This window comes from Lissotriton helveticus, chromosome 4_1 (assembly GCF_964261635.1).
Source record: "Lissotriton helveticus chromosome 4_1, aLisHel1.1, whole genome shotgun sequence".
Classification (NCBI taxonomy): domain Eukaryota; kingdom Metazoa; phylum Chordata; class Amphibia; order Caudata; family Salamandridae; genus Lissotriton; species Lissotriton helveticus.
This window is the reverse complement of record NC_136063.1, coordinates 414,066,961-414,092,715: the sequence shown is the minus strand read 5'-3', so window position 1 is coordinate 414,092,715 and position 25,755 is coordinate 414,066,961. Positions and strand designations below refer to the sequence as shown.

The 25,755-nt window shown below is 50.5% G+C and overlaps 1 protein-coding gene across 1 annotated transcript in view; it reads right to left on the bottom strand.

The window, feature by feature from the left end:
* Positions 1–25,755, bottom strand: part of ANKRD46 (ankyrin repeat domain 46) — an 82,505-nt gene that overhangs the window by 34,581 nt on the left and 22,169 nt on the right. The window contains exon 3 of the mRNA XM_078686949.1: positions 975–1,318. Coding sequence (XP_078543075.1) covers positions 975–1,285 — 311 coding nt within the window. The 5' untranslated portion in view covers positions 1,286–1,318. The remainder of the gene's footprint in view (positions 1–974; positions 1,319–25,755) is intronic.

Below are 25,755 nucleotides of genomic sequence, written 5' to 3'. Positions count from 1 at the left end.
CTATTCCAGGGCAAACAGGCACAGGTAAAACACCGAGGGTGGAGTATGGGAATCGTGTGTCGTCTTTGGGCACCTCCCTGTGCAGGGCCTTGCTTTTGGCACCAACCATTTAATGACCCCATGTTTCCATTACATTTCCTGATGGAAGTTTTGCTTTCCAGTTTGTGGTCATTCTGGCTTGGCTATGAGCAGCGCAAGGTCTATAAACAGAGTGATGATTTGGAGGTGCTAATAATGAGTTAATGCATATCATTAAAACAAAAATTGGAGATAAAGACTCACTTCCCCTGCACTTTTCAGTGTGGTAAAAAAAGCTACATAAACTGAATGATCCAACACAATTATACATTTATGCATGTGTAAGACAAATATATATACATTTAAAAGCATTTTTAATATATGTGGTTGCACGTGTATTTAACAGAAATTCTCAAACTAAAGAACTACCATTACAATAAAGTTGAGCCTATTCACATCTTGCAAACCTAACTTTGGTAAAGCATTTAACACTGCATCATTACTGTATATCACACTGCCAAACATCAACCGGACACAGCTCTGATATTCTTGACTTGACCATATTTGTTAATGAATATTTAATTCTTCTTTCAAAACGGAAGGTCACAATAGACTAGAGGTGAGCTAATTTGCATAGATTTCCTCTGCAACCCTCATGAAGATTTTTCAACTCTGCAACCTTTTTTGAAATACACGAATGTTGAGGTACTTTTGGAATAAAAACTGAAGGCAAAAAATCCTGTAAAAAGTATGTTGTTGGAAATGACCCATGCGAAAAACACTTTTGTCACACACAAAATGTTTTTGTGGGAATATTTTCCTCTGAACTCTTTTCTTTTTGCAAAGGGAACAAACTTTGTGACATTTCAAAGTCAGTCAAGCCTACAAAATAATGTCATAGATGGCTAGCAGAATGACTGAACCTACCAAGAGAAGGGATTGTAAAGCAAGCTTACCATATGTCAATTTTGAGCCCATTTGACACTAGGAACTGGATAGTATCAACATGGCCACACATGTGGAGGGCTGTGTTCCCCTGATAATCTGTGGCAAGAAGATCAGCACCAAATTTGTGCAGCAGTTGACAGATATCCACATTCCCACGGGCTGCTGCTAGGTGAAGGCCTGTTCGCCCTCTTGTGTCACGAATGTTTGGGTCAAAGCCGCTTTCCAGGAGTCGCTTGGAATAGGTAAAGTCTCCATCAATGCACGCCTGCAGCAGAGGGACGTTTGTTTGGGAAGAATCGTTTACAAATACATAAGACATACTTCTGTCTACAAGGTTATGTATGTAGATCACCTGCAAATAAAAGAGATTGATTAAGAAGAGAAAGTGCTACCCGCAACCACATTTAAAAGGACAGCGTAGGGAATAGAAAACAAAACGTTAACGAAGCAGAAACTAGGGCGAAGCACTGATCATGAGAATAGGTCCACTTTTATGTAAATTACTTTCACAATACTAGAAAACCTGCCGTAGAAGGGAGTTGAATACTCTGGTACAAGAGGGAGAGATAAACCCATAATCATCAGCACTCTTATGATAAGGAGAATGTACAAGGAGAGACTATGGGCAGAAGGCAACTCTGCTGGAGATTGTGCATAAATGCTTTTTAAAGTATTTGTGTGGGATTATGGCGAGTTGAGAGAATGCAGGATACAACAGTCTATATAAGCACAGAGAGAGCAGGGTCTGTACAAGGGCAGAAGGTTTGGAGTGGAGCTAACAGAGCCCTACACAGGGTGCTTTGGACAACAGGTGCAATTGCTACTGTTCGGAAGATACAAGATAGAAGTTTGAAGACTATACATGAACACGATTATTTGGATAAAAGAGATGAGTTTAGACACACATGGGTATACATTTAGGTATTATTCACACCCAGCAACTTTTATCATCAGAGCTAAACACCTGGCCCCAAGGAAGATGCTTGTAATTTTGCATTACAAGGCTGAGTGACTGCCTGTCCTACTATTTGGGATAGCACCTTCAAGTGCGGTAATGTAATCAGTGCTTCTTTAATGTTGCTAGTTTATTGTGTGCAGCTAAAAGGTATTTAAACACAACCATGGACTTAAAATTACAAATCTTCTTAAAGAACTTCTTTACATTACATCACGATTTCTATAATAATAATTAAAAGAAATAAGTATCATTTTACACTTCCAGCACCCTTTCAGACTATGGTCTAGAATCCAGATAAAATACCCAAAGGAATGGTATGCTAAAGCTGAAATAACAAAAACTAGGAATGAAGATAAAAGAACAGCAACAAGTTAGAAAGAAATAATAATAATAAAATAAAAGACAATGTGGGCATATTTCGTTTATAGTTATATCACAACACAATTGTGTCAATCATGATATGTTAAGTACAAAATAAGATGCTAAAGGTGCATCAGATAGCAGGCAAAGTGTTAGGAGGTGACCATACACAAAGGGGCACTTTCCTACAATAATAATTTTTACTTTTTATTTCCCTTTTAATTTCTGTTGGTTACTTTGTTTTGAGCCTGTATGTTTTTGTTATTTCTCTGTGACTGCTAACTTAATGCATTCATTTGATCCTAAAACTTTTTGTAGGGATTTTTTGTGTTTTGCACTGCCAACTTTTCCTCAGCTACCTTCTTCTATTCCAACCCTGATGGGTTTCCAGGGAGACACAGCGATTGCTAGAATAAGATGTCAAGATGTTCTATTCATGCAATCCAACACCAGCATTTGATGCCAGTCCATGGCCTCATGTAGGGTGTTTAAGTTCCTAATTGCAAACATTCTGAGACCTACTTAACATCATTGTTCCGTAAATATGTAGAAAATACAAATCTACCACTTCATCTACCACACCACCTTTGGGAGTTCTCCTCGTACTGCTATTTTGACACCAAAGTTTGCATTTATGTCTTTTTTTTCCTTCTCTCTGGGACTCGCGCTCAGGCAGTTGTAGTCATGACATCAGAAAGCTCAATGGCTGGGCTACAGTTGTAATGTGGCCTTTGGTGGAGGGCACAGTTTGCAACTCCATAATTTGCCTTTCACTCAGTGTGCTCTCTTTTACAAGAAGCCATCCATCACTGGAGTAAAGAAGACTCTAAGATACTATGCCCATAGTATAGACTACTTTTCCCATCACCTCTTGATGCATCTGCCTTAGTTGGTGTGGAGCAATGTTTGAAGGTGTCCCGTGACCCTTTTTGCCATGGTCACTCCTGCTTTTTGCCACTGTTATTGATGTTTTTTCAACTGTGGTGCATTGTGCCCCTGCAAACCAGGGCCCAGTGCCAGTGCTCTTTCCCTGAAACAAGGTAAAATAGTTTTATTGCAACACAATTGGCACACACCTTGACTCCCTTGTACGTTCCTAGTAAGTGGTACCTCTGGTACCGAGGGCATGGGTACCAAAGAGGGTCCCTAAGGGCTCCAGCATGTATTATGCCACCCTAAGGGACCCCATACAAACTGCATGCAGACTGCAATCGCAGACTGTGTATGATGGTGCAAACCAGGAGTAAATACACCTCATGGCACACTCAGTGTGTGCCATACCAAAGTCCCTGCATGTAATACATGCATATTACCCCTAAAGCAGGCCTTGTAGCACTATGGAATTGTGCATTATGTTTTATGTGAGGGCATATCTCCATGAACAAATATGCCTCTGTGCTGTCTAGTCCAAATACTAGATGGTACAATAGTATAGGGAAGCCATCCAAGTATATGTACTGTGCACTGTCCATTAAGAGTTTCCCAGCTACATAATGACTTTACTGAAACCTATTGTGTTTTCTATCAAACATCTTGTCTTAATAAATCTATACTGTTGCCAGTACAAGATGAATTATGACAGGCACCCAGAGGGCACCTTAGTGTTGCCCCCTGAAAAACCTACCACTATCTAGTGTACTGGCTAACTGGTATCGCCAGCCTGCCACTACAGACATGTTTCTGACCCCCTGCAGGTAAGCACACACACTCTCTGAGGCCAGGAACAATGTCTGCTCCGGAGGAAGGTGTTCACACCTCCTCCATCAGGATGGCTAGTGATTTAGCATATCAAGGTTAGGGGCTTCAAAGCCTTTGATATGCGGCCCCTACTTCCCCCAGACCTGGGGGGGATGCCATCTCAAGCCCTGTGGCCCATTTGCTCCAGGACAGGCAGGAAATTATCAGGCCAGGTGCTGTACCAGGTTTTAATCATTTTAGGACCTGTGAGGGTTTTAATCTGGCATTGTGAGTTTTTAGTTCAGTCTGCACTGCCAGTTTTGGCAACGGGCACATTATGTAGGAATTTTCAACTTTTTGTATTTCGATTTCATTTGGCACCGGATATATTGCCTGCAACGTTTTGCAAAGACAGTCACTTTAAATTTGATATAGCGGTCTTTTAATGGCTTTCATTCTCTAGGGCTTCTGTTCGCAGACTATGCTTTATGGCCTTCATACAGTTCACTAACAATTTTAAAGGTGTAATAACTTCTTGGAAAATATTTTCTTTTTGTTAAAAAAGCCACTATCACTCCTTTTATATAACATTTTCTTAGATTTGTTCTGGGTAGATTTGAGATAATGCAAGTATTTGAGGGATTACAATTACAAGTTAGAGGAGAGGATGTGGCCTAATGGCTAGAGCGGTCGACCTCGAAGCTGGGGAAACCTCTTTCTAGTCTAGGCAGGGACGCTCAACATTCTGTGATTTTGAGCATAACACTTAATCTCTCCATACCTAACAAAATGAATGTGTCCGTCTGTAATGCAACTGGTGCTCATGTAATGCGCTCTGATACCTTCGGGTCAAGCTTGCGCTATATAAAACCCCCCCCCCAAAAAAAATTACGTGAAAACTTTAGATTTATTTTATTATCTAATTTGCATTGTTTTGATTTAGTAACTTTGCTTCTTTTAAGTGGACATCTACTATGGTGCTCGTAACGGGACATAAAAGCCTCCTTAAGAATACGATATTAGGGGGGTGAGGCCAGCAACATGGCCGGGTAAGCTGTGCCTTTAGTGAGCTCCGCCGAGCTTTTACCAATCCGTCATAAAAACGCGTTCACGGATCCCAGAGAGACGATCCGGGACATGCCGTGGATCCCGAGTGACTGGGGGTGCCATCGGTAACCTGATCGCCTCGGAGGAGTGAGGGACGAAGACGCGCTACCCTGAAGAGAGGTGACCGCGGCCCGCCTGTCAAGATGGCGGCGCCCTGAGACTCGGAGCGAGGAGTCCGGCCCAGCAAGATCGGGACACCGACGGTCTCACCTGGGGGGGCTCTGAGGCCTGCTGGAGCCTAGAACGAACGGCCAATCCGCCCCCCCTCCTCACCTGAACATACTCCACGGTCTTGAGCTCTGCCGGGCGGGGCCCCCGAAGCCGAGTCCGACACAGAGAGCCGGCTCCCGGGGCGGCAAACAACTGCAGGGAGCCGAGACAGAAGCACCCGGGCCAGCGGGGATACACAGATCTGGGGCCCGCCTGCCCGCCCTGCGACACTCAGCGGGAGCTGGACGGCAGGAGTGGCGGGAACTGTTGCGACGAGCCCTCGTGAGGTGAGGCCCGACCGGGAGGACAGCGGGGGCCCTGGTGCAAAGTGCCTCCCGCCTTGGCATTGTGGGGAGACCCCCATACCGGGAGGCCTGATTGTGGGTAACCTGGATGGCAGCAAGACTTGGGGGAGATTGCCCCAGTAGGGGTCTGGGCCCGGAAAAGCACGCCGCCGGACCTCAGCTGAGAAACCTGCACCCCCTTCCCCCCCCCCCCCACCCCGACTTGGCACCCTGGACTTGGCACCCTGGTGATACAGGGGGGGATGGCGGCTGGCACCGGACATACCAGGGACACGCCGGGAGCATCTTAGGGCGCTGCCACCGGGCACTGACCGCCGCGGGGAGATAGCGAAGCCACAAGGGGAGGCCAGACGCGTACGCCTCGCTCCTCCCCCATTGACAGAAGGGACGCAAGAACAGATCCCCTTGCCCAGACAGGAGATCGATTAGACGGGCACACAACGACTCATTACAGCGGCTGGCCCCCCCTGGACGCGAGGGCCTGGTGGTGGGTCGCCCCAGCTGAGCCTACTGGCACACCGGAGTCAAACAGCAACCAGGTGAACACGACATGGGGAAAAGGGATGTGCCCACCCGCGCCCCGAAGCAGGGCACCCTGGACCGGTATGCGACGGCCTCTCCTGCCACGGAGTCAGCAGTCCCAGGACCGCGCTCGGACACGGCGCTCCTGATGGACGCCATTCAGGCATCGCAAGATGATATAAAAGCATCCAGGGCGGCCCTGGAAGTCAAGATTGGTGAAGTGGGATCGGAGGTTACACTGCTGCGGCAGGACTTCTGCAATTTGACGGAGAGGGTGACCACGGCTGAGACCAGGCTGGGGGAAGCAGAGGATACGCTCACCACGCTAAGAAAAGACATGGCGGATCTTCAGGCGTCGCGCAAACAACTCCAATGGAAGGTAGACGATGCAGAAAACAGAGCGTGCCGCAACAACCTGCGTTTTGTGGGCTTTAGGGAAGGACTTGAGGAGACCAACGCGGCGGCCTTCCTTCATACTTGGCTGCAAAAAACCTTCCCGGGGCGCGTTTCTCTAACTGCTTTATTGTGGAAAGGGCACACAGGGCGCTGCTAGCTAAACCTCCGGAGGGAGCGAGACCCCGACCGATAATTGCCAGTTTCTTGAACTTTGCAGATCGTGACCTCATTCTGCGGGAAGCGAGGAAAATGGGTGAAATACGCTTTGAAAATGCAGTAATTATGATCTTCCCGGACAACAGCCAAGAAGTCCAGAAACAGAGACGATCCTTTGACACAGTGAAGGCAAGGCTTCGGGACTTAAAAATACAATACATGCTGCTCTTCCCTGCAAAGTTAAAGGTCATACACAAGGACAAAACACAATTTTTAACGCACCCCGACGATGCGTGGCAGTGGCTGGAGGAGAGGCCTGTATAACGCACACCGGGGGGGGGAGCGACGAGAGGCGCAGGACAGACCGCAGCCCATGGAGGCCTCCTGGGGATTCCCGAAGTCTCAAAGATCTAGAGGCTCGAGGGCACGCAAGAGGCTGACGGCTACCGGAGATCCGGGATGATGCGGGGTCCAGGTTTCGCTGCCTGGAGAGGACCACACACTCGGAAGCAGAGGAAGAAAGGATCGGTGACGAATCTGAGGAAGAGGACAACGAACCGCAGTCTTCGCACTCGCTGGTGGCAGTGAGCCGAGAAATGGAACAGGACGCCCCCGGGGGAACACGACCTCCCAAGATGCGGTCCAGGACTCACATTCATGATTAAGGGACATGGTGGACGAGAATTTTCCGGCTCGGATGGAGTGCATGCAAGTTGATACGCACCTTACAAACTTTCATATTCCACGTAGTTTGATGTGTATTGTTTTCCTATACGTAACTCTGGCGGAGGGGAGTCTTATCTGCACTTGGACTACTGTCCGAGAGCCGGGGTGCTAGGGGATTGGTAGGGGTGGGCGATAGACCTTCTCGGCCTAACAGTCCCTTACGATGTTGGAACCAAAGACGGGGCTGGAGGGAAGGGGGGTGGGGTGGGGGGAGGCGAGGGGGTTTTCTGCAATTTCATGGTTGGAGGTTCAAGGGGGATTTTGGGGGGAGGGACGAGGGAGGGGGGGGAGTTGGAGGGAGGGAGATTTGTTAAGCATGACATGATGAGCATACACACACACAACCTGACAGTCCTACGTGCAGGACAATGGATGTGATTATCCTGTAATGCATGCCACAAGAGGTCATAGCCTGACGGGGGGAACTGAATCTCTAGATGAGCTCCAGGTACTCACTTGGAACGTTAATGGCCTGGGTTGTAAGTTCAAGCGAGGATTAGTGAATAACTATATAAAGAGAACTGGTGCAGAGGTTATATTGCTACAGGAAACGCACCTACAGGGTAGAAACTGCGCCTTTCTGGCGAGAGGGAGCTATAGAGTACTAGCACATGCAGGATTTACATCTGGCTCAAGGGGGGTCGCAGTCCTGATTAAAAAGTCTCCCCCTATGCATGTAGCACAGACCTGGATATACCCGCAGGGGACATCCGTGGGGGTAAGAGGATGCTGGAAGAGAAAGGAATACACGTTCATATCAGCATACGCCCCGCCCAAATTACAGGCAGCCACGCTTAGGGGGGTTACTGACATACTCCTCAACACATCTGACACAATCCAAGTCCTGGGAGGGGACTTCAATGACGTAAAGGACGTAGGGACGGACAGGACAGGAGACAGGGATAGGCCAACTGGCCCGACTTTACTAGCCGCCACTATTGGAACAGTAGGCTTGGTGGATGCCTCGAGGTGGCTACACCCAGGAAGTAGGGAATACTACTTCTTCTCGGGGGCACATAAAGTGTACTCCCGCCTGGACTATGTCTTCATGGCTAGGCAGGCATTGTGCAACACGGACGTGGCGGAATACCGGGCTCGAGGTATCTCAGACCACTCACCGTTGTTGCTCCGGGTAGGAGGAAAGAAAGTGAATCGACCTAAGGTACTGCGATTGACGGCCTGGGACCTCCAAAATGCAGACATACTAAGAGGCCTACGAGCGGACCTGAAGGTTAGCATAGCAGAAAATGAGGGAACGGTGGCCTCCAGGGTGATGTTATGGGAAGCACTAAAAGTGGTAATGCGAGATAGGGCGCACAATCGGATGGCGGAAGAAAAGAAAAAAGTACAGGTAGAGGTATTGGGCTTAGAGGCCCGGATTCTGGCCCTAGAGCGAGAGCACTTGACCACTAGGGATCCTGGAATTCACCATCAATTGTCGGATGTGCGGATCCAATATCAACACTTAGTGACGAATGAGGCGAAGACACAGGCATTGGCTACCTTGCACCGACTATACGATGTGGGGGACAAGTCCGGGAGGCTCCTGGCATGGCTGAGCAAGAAAGAGAGAGATGCGCGATGGGTAGACAGGGTGAAAGATGGTGGGGGAAACTGGGCCCAAACAGATGATCAGATAGCCAACGCTTTTGCGGACTACTATGGGGCCTTTTATGAGGCAAGGGCACTGGGGACAACGGAAGATGCCCTACAATACATGGCGAACATAGATCTCCCGGCACTGGAAGACACAGATAGACAGGATTTGGAGGCAGACATAACAGCAGAGGAAATCAGAGTAGCTCTGGCTAAACTCAGGACGGGCAAGGCGGCTGGCCCTAATGGCTTTCCGGCGGAATTCTTTAAGAAAATGGCAGACCTTGTGACCCGCCATTTATTGGGCCTATTTATGGATGCCGAGGTGGAGGGAACGCTCCTGTCAGACCTCCGTCAGGCAACGATCGTCCCGGTCTTTAAGGAAGGCAAGCCACCAGATGAATGCTCATCCTATCGCCCCACTTCCCTCCTCAATGTGGAGGCAAAACTCTATGCAACGATATTGGCCCTCCGCCGGGTTATCACAGGTCTGGTCCACTTAGACCAGACGGGATTCCTCCCTGAGAGGGCGACCAGATATAATTTGAGAAGAACCCATAATTGGCTAATGGAAGTCTGCAACAGAGAGGATCCACACTGGTTTCTCTCTCTAGACGCCGTACACTGGCCCTTTTTGGAGGGAGTGCTAGACCGCTTCGGTTTTGGACCCACATTTAGAAAGATTGTAGGCCTCTTATATACCGATCCCAGGGCACGAGTCCGGGTTAACGGGCAGTTGTCAAGGGAATTTCCTATACGACGCGGCACCAGACAGGGTTGCCCCCTGTCCCCACTGCTGTTTGCCCTCTTCATAGAGGTCATGGCATGTGCAATTCGACAGAACGAGAGCATAAGTGGCTTCAGCGTGAGATTGTCAGACACGTATATAGAGAAGCTCTCACTGTACGCGGACGACGTTCTGCTGTATGTTACAAAACCGGAGACTACCATACCTGCGCTGTTCTCAGAGCTGGAGCGCCATGGGTCACATGCGGGCTACCAGATCAACTGGCATAAGTCCATCTTGTATGATCCCCGCTGTCAGGAGGGGGGGGGGCGTGCTTCCAGAACGTCTGGTAAGGACGACAGAGGGGTTTACCTATCTCGGGGTATTCATCACAATTGATAAGGAGCTATCCTTTGAGAGGAATATTCGCCGCATCTTGCGCAACTTTACTGCGGATGCTGCAAGATGGAAACTGCTTCCCCTGACGCTCCTCGGACGGGCGGCAATGTTCAAAATGATTACGCTGCCCAGGTTTCTGTATGCCTTCCAGAATGAATACTTTCCCTTACGAGGCGGGGTGTTCAGGGCTCTCCATGTGGAACTTCGAACCTTTCTCTGGATGGGGAAGCGGCCTAGAGTGACCCTCTCGACGTTACAAAGACACCAATATGATGGGGGGAGATCTCTTTGCCCGACTTAGAGTCCTATTACTGGGCAGAACACCTGATAGCTACTAATGAATGTCTGCACGCCCCCCGGCCACCCATCCCACCTTTGCATTAGAAAGACACACTTTGGATACACACACATATTTGCATTATTTATACGGAGGCAAGGGTAGGGTTAGACTACTGCCAGCAACGAGGCTTACTGTAGAGATCTGGGTGAAGGCGACGAGAGCGATAGGATGGGAACGTAAACTAACAAAACAAACCCCCTTGTGGAAATGCGCCTGGCTACAAGAACTTAAGAAATTGTAGGGATTTCGAGGTTGGGATGATATAGGCTTATCGACCCTAGAGGACGTAATGAAAAAAGGAACACTACAGTCATTTCCCACACTACGTAAGGAATATGGACTGCATCACACACAATATTTCAAATACATACAATTCCGACACGCGTGGAGGGCTGAGGAGGCATTGACAGAGGCGCTACCAGATTATGCCCCTCTGGTAGGTCGCCTCCTGCAGGAAAGACTAGACGCCAAGGCAGTATCGCTGACGTACAAAACGATAATGAATAATAGGCCAGATAAATTGGGTAGCCTGAGGTCTACGTGGGAGAAATAAGTGGGGGAAATGGACCAAGTAGACTGGGGCACGGTCCTCATGCATCCCAGGGAGGTAGCAATTAAATCGCGCTTGCGTTTGATACAATTTAATGTCCTTCATAGGACCTACTTTGATAGAGCCCGCCTATACAAGATTGGGAGAATAGCAGACCCAGGCTGTCTAAGGTGCGGTACGGCTATAGGGGATTTCTACCATACGCTCTGGACATGCCCGAATATTCAACTCTTCTGGGGGGCGGTCCTGACAGAGCTGGGAGAGGTGCTAGAGACCACCATACCCTCAGATCCCAAACTGACCCTACTGTGAATGACAAACGACGTGGATCTGGCTAGACCTCTACTAATCTTCCTGGTGCTGGCCTTAGTGGTGGCCAAAAGAGATGTTGCCCGGCACTGGGGGGCTCCAGACACACCACAAATAGCAGAGTGGAGGAGGGGAATGGACCGCTACATGGTGGCCAAGAGAGCTACATACAAGGCCAGGGGGTGCCCCAAGAAATTTGGCAGGGTATGGGGCAAATGGAGTGGCTATCATGGGCTGGATGGAGGATTGTGAGTTACAAGGGGGCATGAACCCGTACGCTTTTAAGGGGCAGACCGGGAGGAGAGGATGGTGGCTGATCTGTAGATGGATTTGGGCTGAGGGCATCACGGACCCATTGGACTCTGTGACATGTATCTCCGATCTACCAAATGGAAAAATGGATACGGGGTGGGGGGAGGGATGTGTGGCTCGATATTGACATGCTTGATGTTTGTTATCATGATGCAAAATGTTAATAAAAATGTTTTTTTTTTTTAAAAAGAATACGATATTAGTTTCTGAACCATTCTTATGATTAAAATATTTAACTTATGCTTCTTTTATTATATTTTTGGATGATTATGCAATAGTGCATTACTGAAATGTCACCTCTTTTTATCTGCCCCTAAACTGATTTTTAGATGTACTGCCGCACGATTAGCAACCATGACGTGCATGGGAATGATGTCTCTAAATTACATAGCCCAGATGTAGGCTTTAGTTATGAATCTATTCTGTGTGTCATGCCTACAAAACATTGCTTGTGACATAGGTAAGTCACCCAAATAGCAGACCTTATAGCCCAATGGCAGGGTGCACTATACCACAGGCGAGGGCATAGCTGCATAAGCAATATGCCCCTACAGTGTCTAAGTCGAAGTCCAAGTAAATGGGCTGGGAGTTTATCACTACGAACTCCACAGCTTCATGATGGCTTTACTGAATGCTAGTGTTAGAAGCGGCTGTCTCTAGTTGGCAGAGGTATACACTTCTGACAAATAGGGACACACCTTTTCTAGTCAGGGCAAGGGGATCACACACTTAGATAACCCCTGCTCACCCTCTTGGTAGCTTGGCAAAGCAGACAGGCTTATCCCCGAGGCAGTGCGTTAAGCATTTATGACCACATACAGTAATAAAGTGAATACACTACAAATGGACACGACACAGTAGTATTATAAAAATAAGGATTTTTATATAAGGCTTAGCACAAGACCAAATAACGACAAAAATATACCACAATCTTAATAAATACTCTTGGAAGGAAAAATAATAGTTCAAGTACGGTTTCTTCTTAGCACAAAGTCTTTAGTATCAAAAGCAACTCTTCTTCTTTAAAACACAGTTCTTGGCAACAATGTAACCCACACGGGAGTCACACGACGTCGAGGCAAAGTTAATCCAAAGGCTCGGCGTCGACCGCGAGGAGCGCTACGTCGAGCCCGGAGTCGCACAGACCCCAACAACACAGTACCTTGGAAAAGTGAAGCACTCGATGATCAGCGGCGTCGAGATGTCCGGCGTCGCGTCTTCGGCGTCGATCGGGCCTCGGAGTCGGGGCGATCTGCAGCGGCGTCGACCGAAGTCAGGCAGGAGCAGCGCTCACGAGGTGAAGCAGGATACGGCGTCGTCGAAGTTGCAAGAGTGAGCAGCGCTCACGGCGTCGAGAGGGCTCGAAGTCGATGCGATCAGCAGCAGTGCAGACACGAGGTCACTTGGAGCTGGAGCCGAACTCACTACTCACTGGCGTTGTTGCTGGCGTCGATCGGGCCCAGCGGCCGGCGTCGAGGAAGCGGGACACTGGAGCCGTTACTCACGATGTCGAGCTGGATTCGGTGGCGTCCGTCGGCGTCGAGATTGCTGGATTCTTTCAGAGGTGCTGGATTCACAAATTCCAGCAAACAGCACTTTAAGCAGATGAAGTCCTTTAGCCCTGTGACTTCAACAGGAGACTGGCACTCTTCCAGCCCTTGGAGATTTTCTTAGCAAAGATTGAGAGTACACACACAGTTCCTCTCTCCTGGTTCCTTGGCAAAAATAAAGAAGCAATGCAGGATTCCCCCAACAAACAGCACTCTGGCAGAAGGGGTAGGCAGTCCTTAGATCAGCAGGCTTCTTGTCCTTGGTTCAGGTTTCCTTGTCAGAAGTGATCTAAATTCTTGGTTCAGGGATCCTTCTCTTATACCCCTTTTTGGCTTTGATCCCTTTGTCCATGCAGGGGAATTTCCCCCCATCTTGGGTTTGTTGTGGGTGTTGCTAGGCCGAAGCACCTGGCCTATTCACTGTGCAGGGCAGAGTCTTCAGCCGCCCAGCAGGAGCGGAGCCAGCATTGTCACTGGCAGGGGCAGGGCCATCAGTTGCCCGGCAGGAGGTGGGCCAGGAAAGTCCCAGGCAGGCACAGAGTCATCAGTCGCCTGGCAGGGGGGCGGAGCCAGCATTGTATCAGGCAGGGCAGGCTATCAGGAGCTACTCTTCCCCTACTCTCAATGCAAATGCCCCACTCATCCCACACTGACTCATTCAGACCTCTGGAGCCACCCAGCTCCTGTCACACGCACACCAGAACCAGCAGAGACCGGTAGACAGTTAGACAAGAAAATAGCTACTTTCTAAAAGTGCTATTTTCAAACACAGAGTCCAAAAACCATCCACACAAACGGATGCGTTATTAAACCCTGAGTTCAGGGATACCAAACTCGACATTGCACCATGCTCCCCGAGCCCGCTAGGATTATAGCATTAATAATCCTGGCAGCCCATTCTAACTGATGGAGAGCAGGTTACCTTACACTAGTGAAAAACGAATATGGCTGTAATTCACTATTAGGACATGCCAACCTTATCAGGCTTGTCCTACCTTATGCTTACAATGCACCCTGCCCGTGGGCCTACCATAGGGGTGACTAACATGAAGTTAAGGGAAGGTTTAGGGACTGGCAAGTAGGTGTACTTGCGCAGTCTGCGTGACAGTACCAGACTGCACGTGGTCTAGCAATGGTAGACCTTCAGACATACTTTTACTAGGCCGCTCTTGTGGGTGGCACAACACGTGCTGCAGGCCCACTAGCAGCATTTGTATTTACAAGCCCTGGCACTCCTGGTGCACTCTACTAGGGACTGACAGTAAACCAAATAAGCCAAACATGGAATTCAATCAATACAGCAATTTCACATAGGGAGCACTTGCACTGTGGCACTGATCAGCAGTGGCACAGTGCCCAAAGCATTTACCAGCAAAAACATCGTAAACAGAGGAGGCAAACAGAAAAAATGGAGGAGAGACTCATGCCAATGATGCCAGGTCTAACACGTGTCCCCTCCAGCTGAAATGTGGGGAGAACTACCCTTACCCTAGGGAGTCCTCATCACTAAGGCGGAAAAATCTGGACAGACCATCAGCATTGGCGTGATCTGTGCCAGGGCGGTGTTCCACCGTGAAGTCCATCCCCTGTAGGGAAATGGACCACCTCAACAGCTTTGGATTCTCACCCCTCATCTGCATCAACCATCTGAGGGGCCTGTGGTCTGTCTGAACCCGGAAGTGAGTCCCAAACAGGTAGGGTCTTAGCTTCTTCAGCGCCCAGACCACAGCAAATGCTTCTCTCTCTATCGCACTCCACCTCTGTTCCCTGGGAAGTAACCTCCTACTTATGAAGGCTACAGGTAAGTCTCGGCCCTCTTCATTCACCTGAGCTAGAACAGCCCCCACGCCATGCTCTGAAGCGTCCGTCTGGACAACAAATTCTTTAGAGAAGTCGGGTGCCTGGAGTATGGGTGCTGTGCACATTGCAGTTTTCAGGGTGTCAAAGGCCGTCTGACAGGCGTCAGTCCAGATCACAAGTCGTGGCTGCTTCCTGGAAGTCAGCGAAGTCAAGGGGTGCACAATGTTACCATAATCCTTGACGAACCTCCTGTAATAACCCGTGAGACCCAAGAAGGCTCTCACCGGAGTCTGGGTTTTGGGCGGTGCCCATGCCAGGATGGTATCAATCTTGGGTTGCAGGGGGGCCACCTTGCCGCTCCCTACTTGGTGCCCCAAGTACACCACTGAACCCTGCCCAATCTGGCACTTACTGGCTTTGATTGTGAGGCCTGCTCTGCGCAGGGCCAACAACACTTCCTGGAGGTGGCGCAAGTGTTCCTCCCAGCTGGCGCTGAACACTGCGATGTCGTCCAGGTAGGCGGCACTGAAATCCTCCAGTCCAGCCAAGACCTGGTTGACCAACCTCTGGAAGGTGGCAGGGGCATTCTTCATCCCAAAGGGCATAACCCGGAACTGGTAGTGCCCATCTGGTGTGGAGAATGCTGACCTCTCTTTTGCCCCATCAGTCAAGGCGATCTGCCAGTACCCAGACGTTAGGTCAAACGTACTAAGGTACCGGGCAGCCCCTAAACGATCTATGAGCTCATCAGCTCTGGGGATGGGGTGCGCGTCAGTCTTGGTGACTGAATTGAGTCCTCGGTAATCCACACAGAACCGAAGTTCCGGTGAAGCACCAGGCGCTGCAGCCTTTGGGACCAAGACCACTGGGCTGGCCCAAGGACTGCTAGAGGACTCAACCACCCCTAAGGCAAACATTTTGGAGACCTCCTCCTTGATGTATGCTCTGACCTTGTCAGTCACTCTGTAAGCCTTGTGCTTGACAGGAGTGCTGTCCCCGGTGTCCACATCATGGACACACCACTGAGTGACACCAGGAACCAAGGAAAACAGATCAGGGAATTGTCCCAACAGTTGGCGACAATCCTGCTGCTGCTCAGGGGTCAGTGTGTCAGAGAGGACAACACCATCCACTGACCCATCTTGCTCTTTTGCATACAGGAGGTCAGGAAGAGGCTCACTCTCCTCCTCCATTCCAGCATCTGTAGCTAGGAGCATGCCCACTTCGGACCTTTCTAAGTGGGGCTTTAAACGGTTGACATGCAGGACCCGCAAGGGGTTCCTGGGAGATTCCAAGTCCACCATGTAGGTGACATCGCTCTTTTTCTCCACAACCTTAAATGGTCCAGTCCATCTGTCCTTGAGCGCACAAGGTTCCACAGGGGACATGACCCAAACTTTTTGTCCAGGCTGAAGCTCTACCAGAGTGGCCTTCTGGTCGTACCACCGCTTCATCTCCTCCTGGCTGGCCTCCAGATTTGCCTGAGCAAGATCTCTGAAGCGCCTAGTCTGGTTCCTAAAGGCCAGCATGTAACTGTATACATCCTGGGGAGGTTTCCTGGGAGATTGCTCCCAGCCTTCTTTGACCAGACTCAAAGGTCCTCTTACCGGGTGACCATACAAAAGCTCAAAGGGGCTGAACCCTAGAGACTTCTGTGGCACCTCACGGTAAGCAAACAACAGGCATGGCAAGAGGACGTCCCATTTACGCCTCATTGGTTCTTCAAGACCCATAATCATGCCTTTAAGGGTACGGTTGAATCTTTCAACCGACCCATTACCTTGAGGGTGGTAAGGAGTGGTGAACTTGTAGTTTACCCCACACTCCTTCCACAAAGACTTCATATAGTTGGAAATGAAGTTGGTGCCCCGGTCTGACACCACCTCTCTGGGGAACCCCATTCGGGAAAAAACACCCATCAGTGCCCGTCCCACCACGGGGGCCGTCACTGTTCTGAGAGGGATGGCTTCCGGGTACCGTGTGGCATGGACCACCAAGACCAGGATGAACCTGTTGCCCAGGGCTGTCTTGGGGTCCAGGGGCCCAACAATGTCAATCCCCACCCGGTCAAAGGGGGTACTGACCACGGGAAAAGGTTGGAGAGGAGCCTTCTGCTTCCGTCCGCTTTTCCCACTTGCCCGGCAAGTTTGACAGGTCTTGCAATGGATATCTGTATCCCTTCTCATCTGAGGCCAATAAAAATGGGTGACAAGCCTGTCATAGGTCTTGTCCTGCCCCAGATGTCCAGCTAACGGAACGTCATGAGCCAAACCCAGTAGGAAGGCTCTGAAGCGCTGGTGTACCACCAGCACACGGGCTGACCCAGGCTCAGCAGCCTTAGGCTCGCTATACAGGAGGTCGTTCTCCCAGTAAACAAAATGTGACCCTGACTGATCACCTGAGGTTTAGGCTGAGGCCTGCTGCCTCATACCCACAAGAGAAGGGCACACTTTCTGTTCTGCACAGAATTCTTCCCTGGAGGGACCACCATCCTGCTGCCAATGGGTCAGCTCAGGCAGGTCTCCCAGTTCAGCAACCTGTTCACCTGTGGGTTCCAGGGCATGCCCCTCAAGGCCTGCCTCCTCCTGGACCACGGGAACTACGGGGGACGGTTTCCCGCGCCCCCTGCCTCTTCTCTTCACAGCTGTGTCCTGGGCCATACTTTCAGGCTCCAGAACCCCATCAACACCCTTACTTGCTGTCATGGATCGAGTGGTTGCACACACCCACTCTGGCACACCCAACATTTTCAAATGTGTCTCCCTCTCCACCTTAGCCCAAGGGGAGTCTTCCAAATGATTGCCCAGGAGACAATCAACAGGCATGGCGGGCCTTACAGCAACTTGAAGAGTACCTGAAACTCCCCCCCATTCAAAGGAAACTTGAGCTACCTCACACTCTCTCTGGGAGTGGTCAGCAGCTATCACAGGGTAGAATGCGTGGGGAACAACCTGCTCTCTGGACACCAAGTGACACTTGACAGCTGTCACACTCGCTCCGGTGTCTCTGAGAGCTTCCACTCTATGGCCATTAATGGTCACCCACTGCCTATATTTCTTAGTGTTACTAGGCAGAGGGGGTGGAGGGACCAATTCCATGTCTCCTAGAGAGACCAGGGACATCTCTGCGGGACCCTCCCCACCATGGGCAACCATCTCCTCCCCTCCCAGGGCTACACTCGCCAACTGACGGGGGCGGCACGTGGTGGTGCACTGGGTGGTGCACTAGAGTTCTTCAAGGGACACTGGGGATCATAAAACCGGTGTCCCACCTGCTTACAAGCGAAGCAGGTCATTGGGCCCCTACGAACAGGTCTACCTGTCGGGGCCTCTGATTTCTTCTCTGGGGGAGGCTGGGAACCCTTCCCTTGGTTCCCTTGGGGATTACTTTGGGGCCCTTTCTGGAACTCCCTCTGTTTACCCTTGTCCCCCCCACTCTTCTGCTGGGGACCCTGCCCACCTTTGGCTGAGTCTCCCACTGGACCCTTGTGGACCCTGGTACTGACCCAGCGGTCCGCCTCTTCAGCAGGTTTTCTCGGGTTAGATATCTTGCTATCAATAAGGTGCTGGCACAGCTCTGGAAAACAGTTATTAGACAAGTGCTCCCAAGCAAACAAATCATAAAGAGCATCATAACTTTCCACTTTGCTGCCCTTTACCCAACCATCCATGGCTCTGCAAAAATATGACACATATTCCACCCACGTCGTACCAGGCAACTTCTTACATTCTCTAAAGGCCTGTCTGTACTTTTCTGGGGTTAGGCCATACCTTAACATTAAAGCATCTTTCATATGAGCATAAGACATCCTATCCTCAACAGGCATGTCTAACAGGGTATCTCTTCCCTCATTCACAAAGCGACCCCACAACCCCGCTCCCCAATCCTTCTCAGGGACCCGGTGGGCCAACAATGCTAACTCATATGCTTTAAACCATTGACCAATATCCTCATTCTTCTGAAAATCTTTGATCACATCTTTGGGAAAATAAAACCTACTTTCTGCAGGCACAGATGGGATGCTGCCACCAGAGGGATTCAATTCTAACTCTTTAGCTTTGAGCTCCAACTCCCTCAACTTGGTATCATGCTCCAAAGCTAACTTTTCCCTTTCAAACTCTAACCTTTTGATCTCCATATCAGCTTCTCTCCTGCCTCTTGCATTCTCTATTTCCAACTGCCCATTTATCTTAAGTTTTGCCATTTCCATGTTGTAAGCTCGCTCTTTCTCCCTTTCTTCTCTTTCTTCAGGAGAAAGACCTTTGGAGGAAACACTGCTGCCAGGAGGGGATGTGGGCCCATTCACTGGCACCTCCTCCTCCCCTTCCCCTGGCGGTACCACCACCGCATCAGAGGGATCTCTGGATTCCAACCAGGCCTCCAAAGCTTTGAGATATTCCTCCTTTGCTGAGATGCCTTTGGTAGGGACTTTAAATTTCTTGCAAAAGGATTTCAGCTCCTTTAATTTGTAATCCTTTATCTTACTCCTATCAAATTCCTCCCCAACAACAGGGGCAGTGACTCCGGCATCACTCATGGTCAAAACTGGCAGTTTCAAAAATCAAGTTCCAGGAAAGCGGAGAACAAAAATAGAATCCTTCCAAATTAGATTGTGGCTGCGCTATGGTCTGCTTTCACTATGTAGCGCACACTAATCACTGCACATGGGTCATAAATGCAAAGTTCAAATCCTCACCGCTGACCCACCAATGTTAGAAGCGGCTGTCTCTAGTTGGCAGAGGTACACTTCTGACAAATAGGGACACACCTTTTCTAGTCAGGGCAAGGGGATCACACACTTAGATAACCCCTGTTCACCCCCTTGGTAGCTTGGCAAAGCAGACAGGCTTATCCCAGAGGCAGTGCGTTAAGCATTTATGACCACATACAGTAATAAAGTGAATACACTACAAATGGACACGACACAGTAGTATTATAAAAATAAGGATTTTTATATAAGGCTTAGCACAAGACCAAATAACGACAAAAATATACCACAATCTTAATAAATACTCTTGGAAGGAAAAATAATAGTTCAAGTACGGTTTCTTCTTAGCACAAAGTCTTTAGTATCAAAAGCAACTCTTCTTCTTTAAAACACAGTTCTTGGCAACAATGTAACCCACACGGGAGTCACACGACGTCGAGGCAAAGTTAATCCAAAGGCTCGGCATCGACCGCGAGGAGCGCTACGTCGAGCCCGGAGTCGCACAGACCCCAACAACACAGTACCTTGGAAAAGTGAAGCACTCGATGATCAGCGGCGTCGAGATGTCCGGCGTCGCGTCTTCGGCGTCGATCGGGCCTCGGAGTCGGGGCGATCTGCAGCGGCGTCGACCGAAGTCAGGCAGGAGCAGCGCTCACGAGGTGAAGCAGGATACGGCGTCGTCGAAGTTGCAAGAGTGAGCAGCGCTCACGGCGTCGAGAGGGCTCGAAGTCGATGCGATCAGCAGCAGTGCAGACACGAGGTCACTTGGAGCTGGAGCCGAACTCACTACTCACTGGCGTTGTTGCTGGCGTCGATCGGGCCCAGCGGCCGGCGTCGAGGAAGCGGGACACTGGAGCCGTTACTCACGATGTCGAGCTGGATTCGGTGGCGTCCGTCGGCGTCGAGATTGCTGGATTCTTTCAGAGGTGCTGGATTCACAAATTCCAGCAAACAGCACTTTAAGCAGATGAAGTCCTTTAGCCCTGTGACTTCAACAGGAGACTGGCACTCTTCCAGCCCTTGGAGATTTTCTTAGCAAAGATTGAGAGTACACACACAGTTCCTCTCTCCTGGTTCCTTGGCAAAAATAAAGAAGCAATGCAGGATTCCCCCAACAAACAGCACTCTGGCAGAAGGGGTAGGCAGTCCTTAGATCAGCAGGCTTCTTGTCCTTGGTTCAGGTTTCCTTGTCAGAAGTGATCTAAATTCTTGGTTCAGGGATCCTTCTCTTATACCCCTTTTTGGATTTGATCCCTTTGTCCATGCAGGGGAATTTCCCCCCATCTTGGGTTTGTTGTGGGTGTTGCCAGGCCGAAGCACCTGGCCTATTCACTGTGCAGGGCAGAGTCTTCAGCCGCCCAGCAGGAGCGGAGCCAGCATTGTCACTGGCAGGGGCAGGGCCATCAGTTGCCCGGCAGGAGGTGGGCCAGGAAAGTCCCAGGCAGGCACAGAGTCATCAGTCGCCTGGCAGGGGGGCGGAGCCAGCATTGTATCAGGCAGGGCAGGCTATCAGGAGCTACTCTTCCCCTACTCTCAATGCAAATGCCCCACTCATCCCACACTGACTCATTCAGACCTCTGGAGCCACCCAGCTCCTGTCACACGCACACCAGAACCAGCAGAGACCGGTAGACAGTTAGACAAGAAAATAGCTACTTTCTAAAAGTGCTATTTTCAAACACAGAGTCCAAAAACCATCCACACAAACGGATGCGTTATTAAACCCTGAGTTCAGGGATACCAAACTCGACATTGCACCATGCTCCCCGAGCCCGCTAGGATTATAGCATTAATAATCCTGGCAGCCCATTCTAACTGATGGAGAGCAGGTTACCTTACACTAGTGAAAAACGAATATGGCTGTAATTCACTATTAGGACATGCCAACCTTATCAGGCTTGTCCTACCTTATGCTTACAATGCACCCTGCCCGTGGGCCTACCATAGGGGTGACTAACATGAAGTTAAGGGAAGGTTTAGGGACTGGCAAGTAGGTGTACTTGCGCAGTCTGCGTGACAGTACCAGACTGCACGTGGTCTAGCAATGGTAGACCTTCAGACATACTTTTACTAGGCCGCTCTTGTGGGTGGCACAACACGTGCTGCAGGCCCACTAGCAGCATTTGTATTTACAAGCCCTGGCACTCCTGGTGCACTCTACTAGGGACTGACAGTAAACCAAATAAGCCAAACATGGAATTCAATCAATACAGCAATTTCACATAGGGAGCACTTGCACTGTGGCACTGATCAGCAGTGGCACAGTGCCCAAAGCATTTACCAGCAAAAACATCGTAAACAGAGGAGGCAAACAGAAAAAATGGAGGAGAGACTCATGCCAATGATGCCAGGTCTAACACGTGTCCCCTCCAGCTGAAATGTGGGGAGAACTACCCTTACCCTAGGGAGTCCTCATCACTAAGGCGGAAAAATCTGGACAGACCATCAGCATTGGCGTGATCTGTGCCAGGGCGGTGTTCCACCGTGAAGTCCATCCCCTGTAGGGAAATGGACCACCTCAACAGCTTTGGATTCTCACCCCTCATCTGCATCAACCATCTGAGGGGCCTGTGGTCTGTCTGAACCCGGAAGTGAGTCCCAAACAGGTAGGGTCTTAGCTTCTTCAGCGCCCAGACCACAGCAAATGCTTCTCTCTCTATCGCACTCCACCTCTGTTCCCTGGGAAGTAACCTCCTACTTATGAAGGCTACAGGTAAGTCTCGGCCCTCTTCATTCACCTGAGCTAGAACAGCCCCCACGCCATGCTCTGAAGCGTCCGTCTGGACAACAAATTCTTTAGAGAAGTCGGGTGCCTGGAGTATGGGTGCTGTGCACATTGCAGTTTTCAGGGTGTCAAAGGCCGTCTGACAGGCGTCAGTCCAGATCACAAGTCGTGGCTGCTTCCTGGAAGTCAGCGAAGTCAAGGGGTGCACAATGTTACCATAATCCTTGACGAACCTCCTGTAATAACCCGTGAGACCCAAGAAGGCTCTCACCGGAGTCTGGGTTTTGGGCGGTGCCCATGCCAGGATGGTATCAATCTTGGGTTGCAGGGGGGCCACCTTGCCGCTCCCTACTTGGTGCCCCAAGTACACCACTGAACCCTGCCCAATCTGGCACTTACTGGCTTTGATTGTGAGGCCTGCTCTGCGCAGGGCCAACAACACTTCCTGGAGGTGGCACAAGTGTTCCTCCCAGCTGGCGCTGAACACTGCGATGTCGTCCAGGTAGGCGGCACTGAAATCCTCCAGTCCAGCCAAGACCTGGTTGACCAACCTCTGGAAGGTGGCAGGGGCATTCTTCATCCCAAAGGGCATAACCCGGAACTGGTAGTGCCCATCTGGTGTGGAGAATGCTGACCTCTCTTTTGCCCCATCAGTCAAGGCGATCTGCCAGTACCCAGACGTTAGGTCAAACGTACTAAGGTACCGGGCAGCCCCTAAACGATCTAGGAGCTCATCAGCTCTGGGGATGGGGTGCGCGTCAGTCTTGGTGACTGAATTGAGTCCTCGGTAATCCACACAGAACCGAAGTTCCGGTGAAGCACCAGGCGCTGCAGCCTTTGGGACCAAGACCACTGGGCTGGCCCAAGGACTGCTAGAGGACTCAACCACCCCTAAGGCAAACATTTTGGAGACCTCCTCCTTGATGTATGCTCTGACCTTGTCAGTCACTCTGTAAGCCTTGTGCTTGACAGGAGTGCTGTCCCCGGTGTCCACATCATGGACACACCACTGAGTGACACCAGGAACCAAGGAAAACAGATCAGGGAATTGTCCCAACAGTTGGCGACAATCCTGCTGCTGCTCAGGGGTCAGTGTGTCAGAGAGGACAACACCATCCACTGACCCATCTTGCTCTTTTGCATACAGGAGGTCAGGAAGAGGCTCACTCTCCTCCTCCATTCCAGCATCTGTAGCTAGGAGCATGCCCACTTCGGACCTTTCTAAGTGGGGCTTTAAACGGTTGACATGCAGGACCCGCAAGGGGTTCCTGGGAGATTCCAAGTCCACCATGTAGGTGACATCGCTCTTTTTCTCCACAACCTTAAATGGTCCAGTCCATCTGTCCTTGAGCGCACAAGGTTCCACAGGGGACATGACCCAAACTTTTTGTCCAGGCTGAAGCTCTACCAGAGTGGCCTTCTGGTCGTACCACCGCTTCATCTCCTCCTGGCTGGCCTCCAGATTTGCCTGAGCAAGATCTCTGAAGCGCCTAGTCTGGTTCCTAAAGGCCAGCATGTAACTGTATACATCCTGGGGAGGTTTCCTGGGAGATTGCTCCCAGCCTTCTTTGACCAGACTCAAAGGTCCTCTTACCGGGTGACCATACAAAAGCTCAAAGGGGCTGAACCCTAGAGACTTCTGTGGCACCTCACGGTAAGCAAACAACAGGCATGGCAAGAGGACGTCCCATTTACGCCTCATTGGTTCTTCAAGACCCATAATCATGCCTTTAAGGGTACGGTTGAATCTTTCAACCGACCCATTACCTTGAGGGTGGTAAGGAGTGGTGAACTTGTAGTTTACCCCACACTCCTTCCACAAAGACTTCATATAGTTGGAAATGAAGTTGGTGCCCCGGTCTGACACCACCTCTCTGGGGAACCCCATTCGGGAAAAAACACCCATCAGTGCCCGTCCCACCACGGGGGCCGTCACTGTTCTGAGAGGGATGGCTTCCGGGTACCGTGTGGCATGGTCCACCAAGACCAGGATGAACCTGTTGCCCAGGGCTGTCTTGGGGTCCAGGGGCCCAACAATGTCAATCCCCACCCGGTCAAAGGGGGTACTGACCACGGGAAAAGGTTGGAGAGGAGCCTTCTGCTTCCGTCCGCTTTTCCCACTTGCCCGGCAAGTTTGACAGGTCTTGCAATGGATATCTGTATCCCTTCTCATCTGAGGCCAATAAAAATGGGTGACAAGCCTGTCATAGGTCTTGTCCTGCCCCAGATGTCCAGCTAACGGAACGTCATGAGCCAAACCCAGTAGGAAGGCTCTGAAGCGCTGGTGTACCACCAGCACACGGGCTGACCCAGGCTCAGCAGCCTTAGGCTCGCTATACAGGAGGTCGTTCTCCCAGTAAACAAAATGTGACCCTGACTGATCACCTGAGGTTTGGGCTGAGGCCTGCTGCCTCATACCCACAAGAGTAGGGCACACTTTCTGTTCTGCACAGAATTCTTCCCTGGAGGGACCACCATCCTGCTGCCAATGGGTCAGCTCAGGCAGGTCTCCCAGTTCAGCAACCTGTTCACCTGTGGGTTCCAGGGCATGCCCCTCAAGGCCTGCCTCCTCCTGGACCACGGGAACTACGGGGGACGGTTTCCCGCGCCCCCTGCCTCTTCTCTTCACAGCTGTGTCCTGGGCCATACTTTCAGGCTCCAGAACCCCATCAACACCCTTACTTGCTGTCATGGATCGAGTGGTTGCACACACCCACTCTGGCACACCCAACATTTTCAAATGTGTCTCCCTCTCCACCTTAGCCCAAGGGGAATCTTCCAAATGATTGCCCAGGAGACAATCAACAGGCATGGCGGGCCTTACAGCAACTTGAAGAGTACCTGAAACTCCCCCCCATTCAAAGGAAACTTGAGCTACCTCACACTCTCTCTGGGAGTGGTCAGCAGCTATCACAGGGTAGAATGCGTGGGGAACAACCTGCTCTCTGGACACCAAGTGACACTTGACAGCTGTCACACTCGCTCCGGTGTCTCTGAGAGCTTCCACTCTATGGCCATTAATGGTCACCCACTGCCTATATTTCTTAGTGTTACTAGGCAGAGGGGGTGGAGGGACCAATTCCATGTCTCCTAGAGAGACCAGGGACATCTCTGCGGGACCCTCCCCACCATGGGCAACCATCTCCTCCCCTCCCAGGGCTACACTCGCCAACTGACGGGGGCGGCACGTGGTGGTGCACTGGGTGGTGCACTAGAGTTCTTCAAGGGACACTGGGGATCATAAAACCGGTGTCCCACCTGCTTACAAGCGAAGCAGGTCATTGGGCCCCTACGAACAGGTCTACCTGTCGGGGCCTCTGATTTCTTCTCTGGGGGAGGCTGGGAACCCTTCCCTT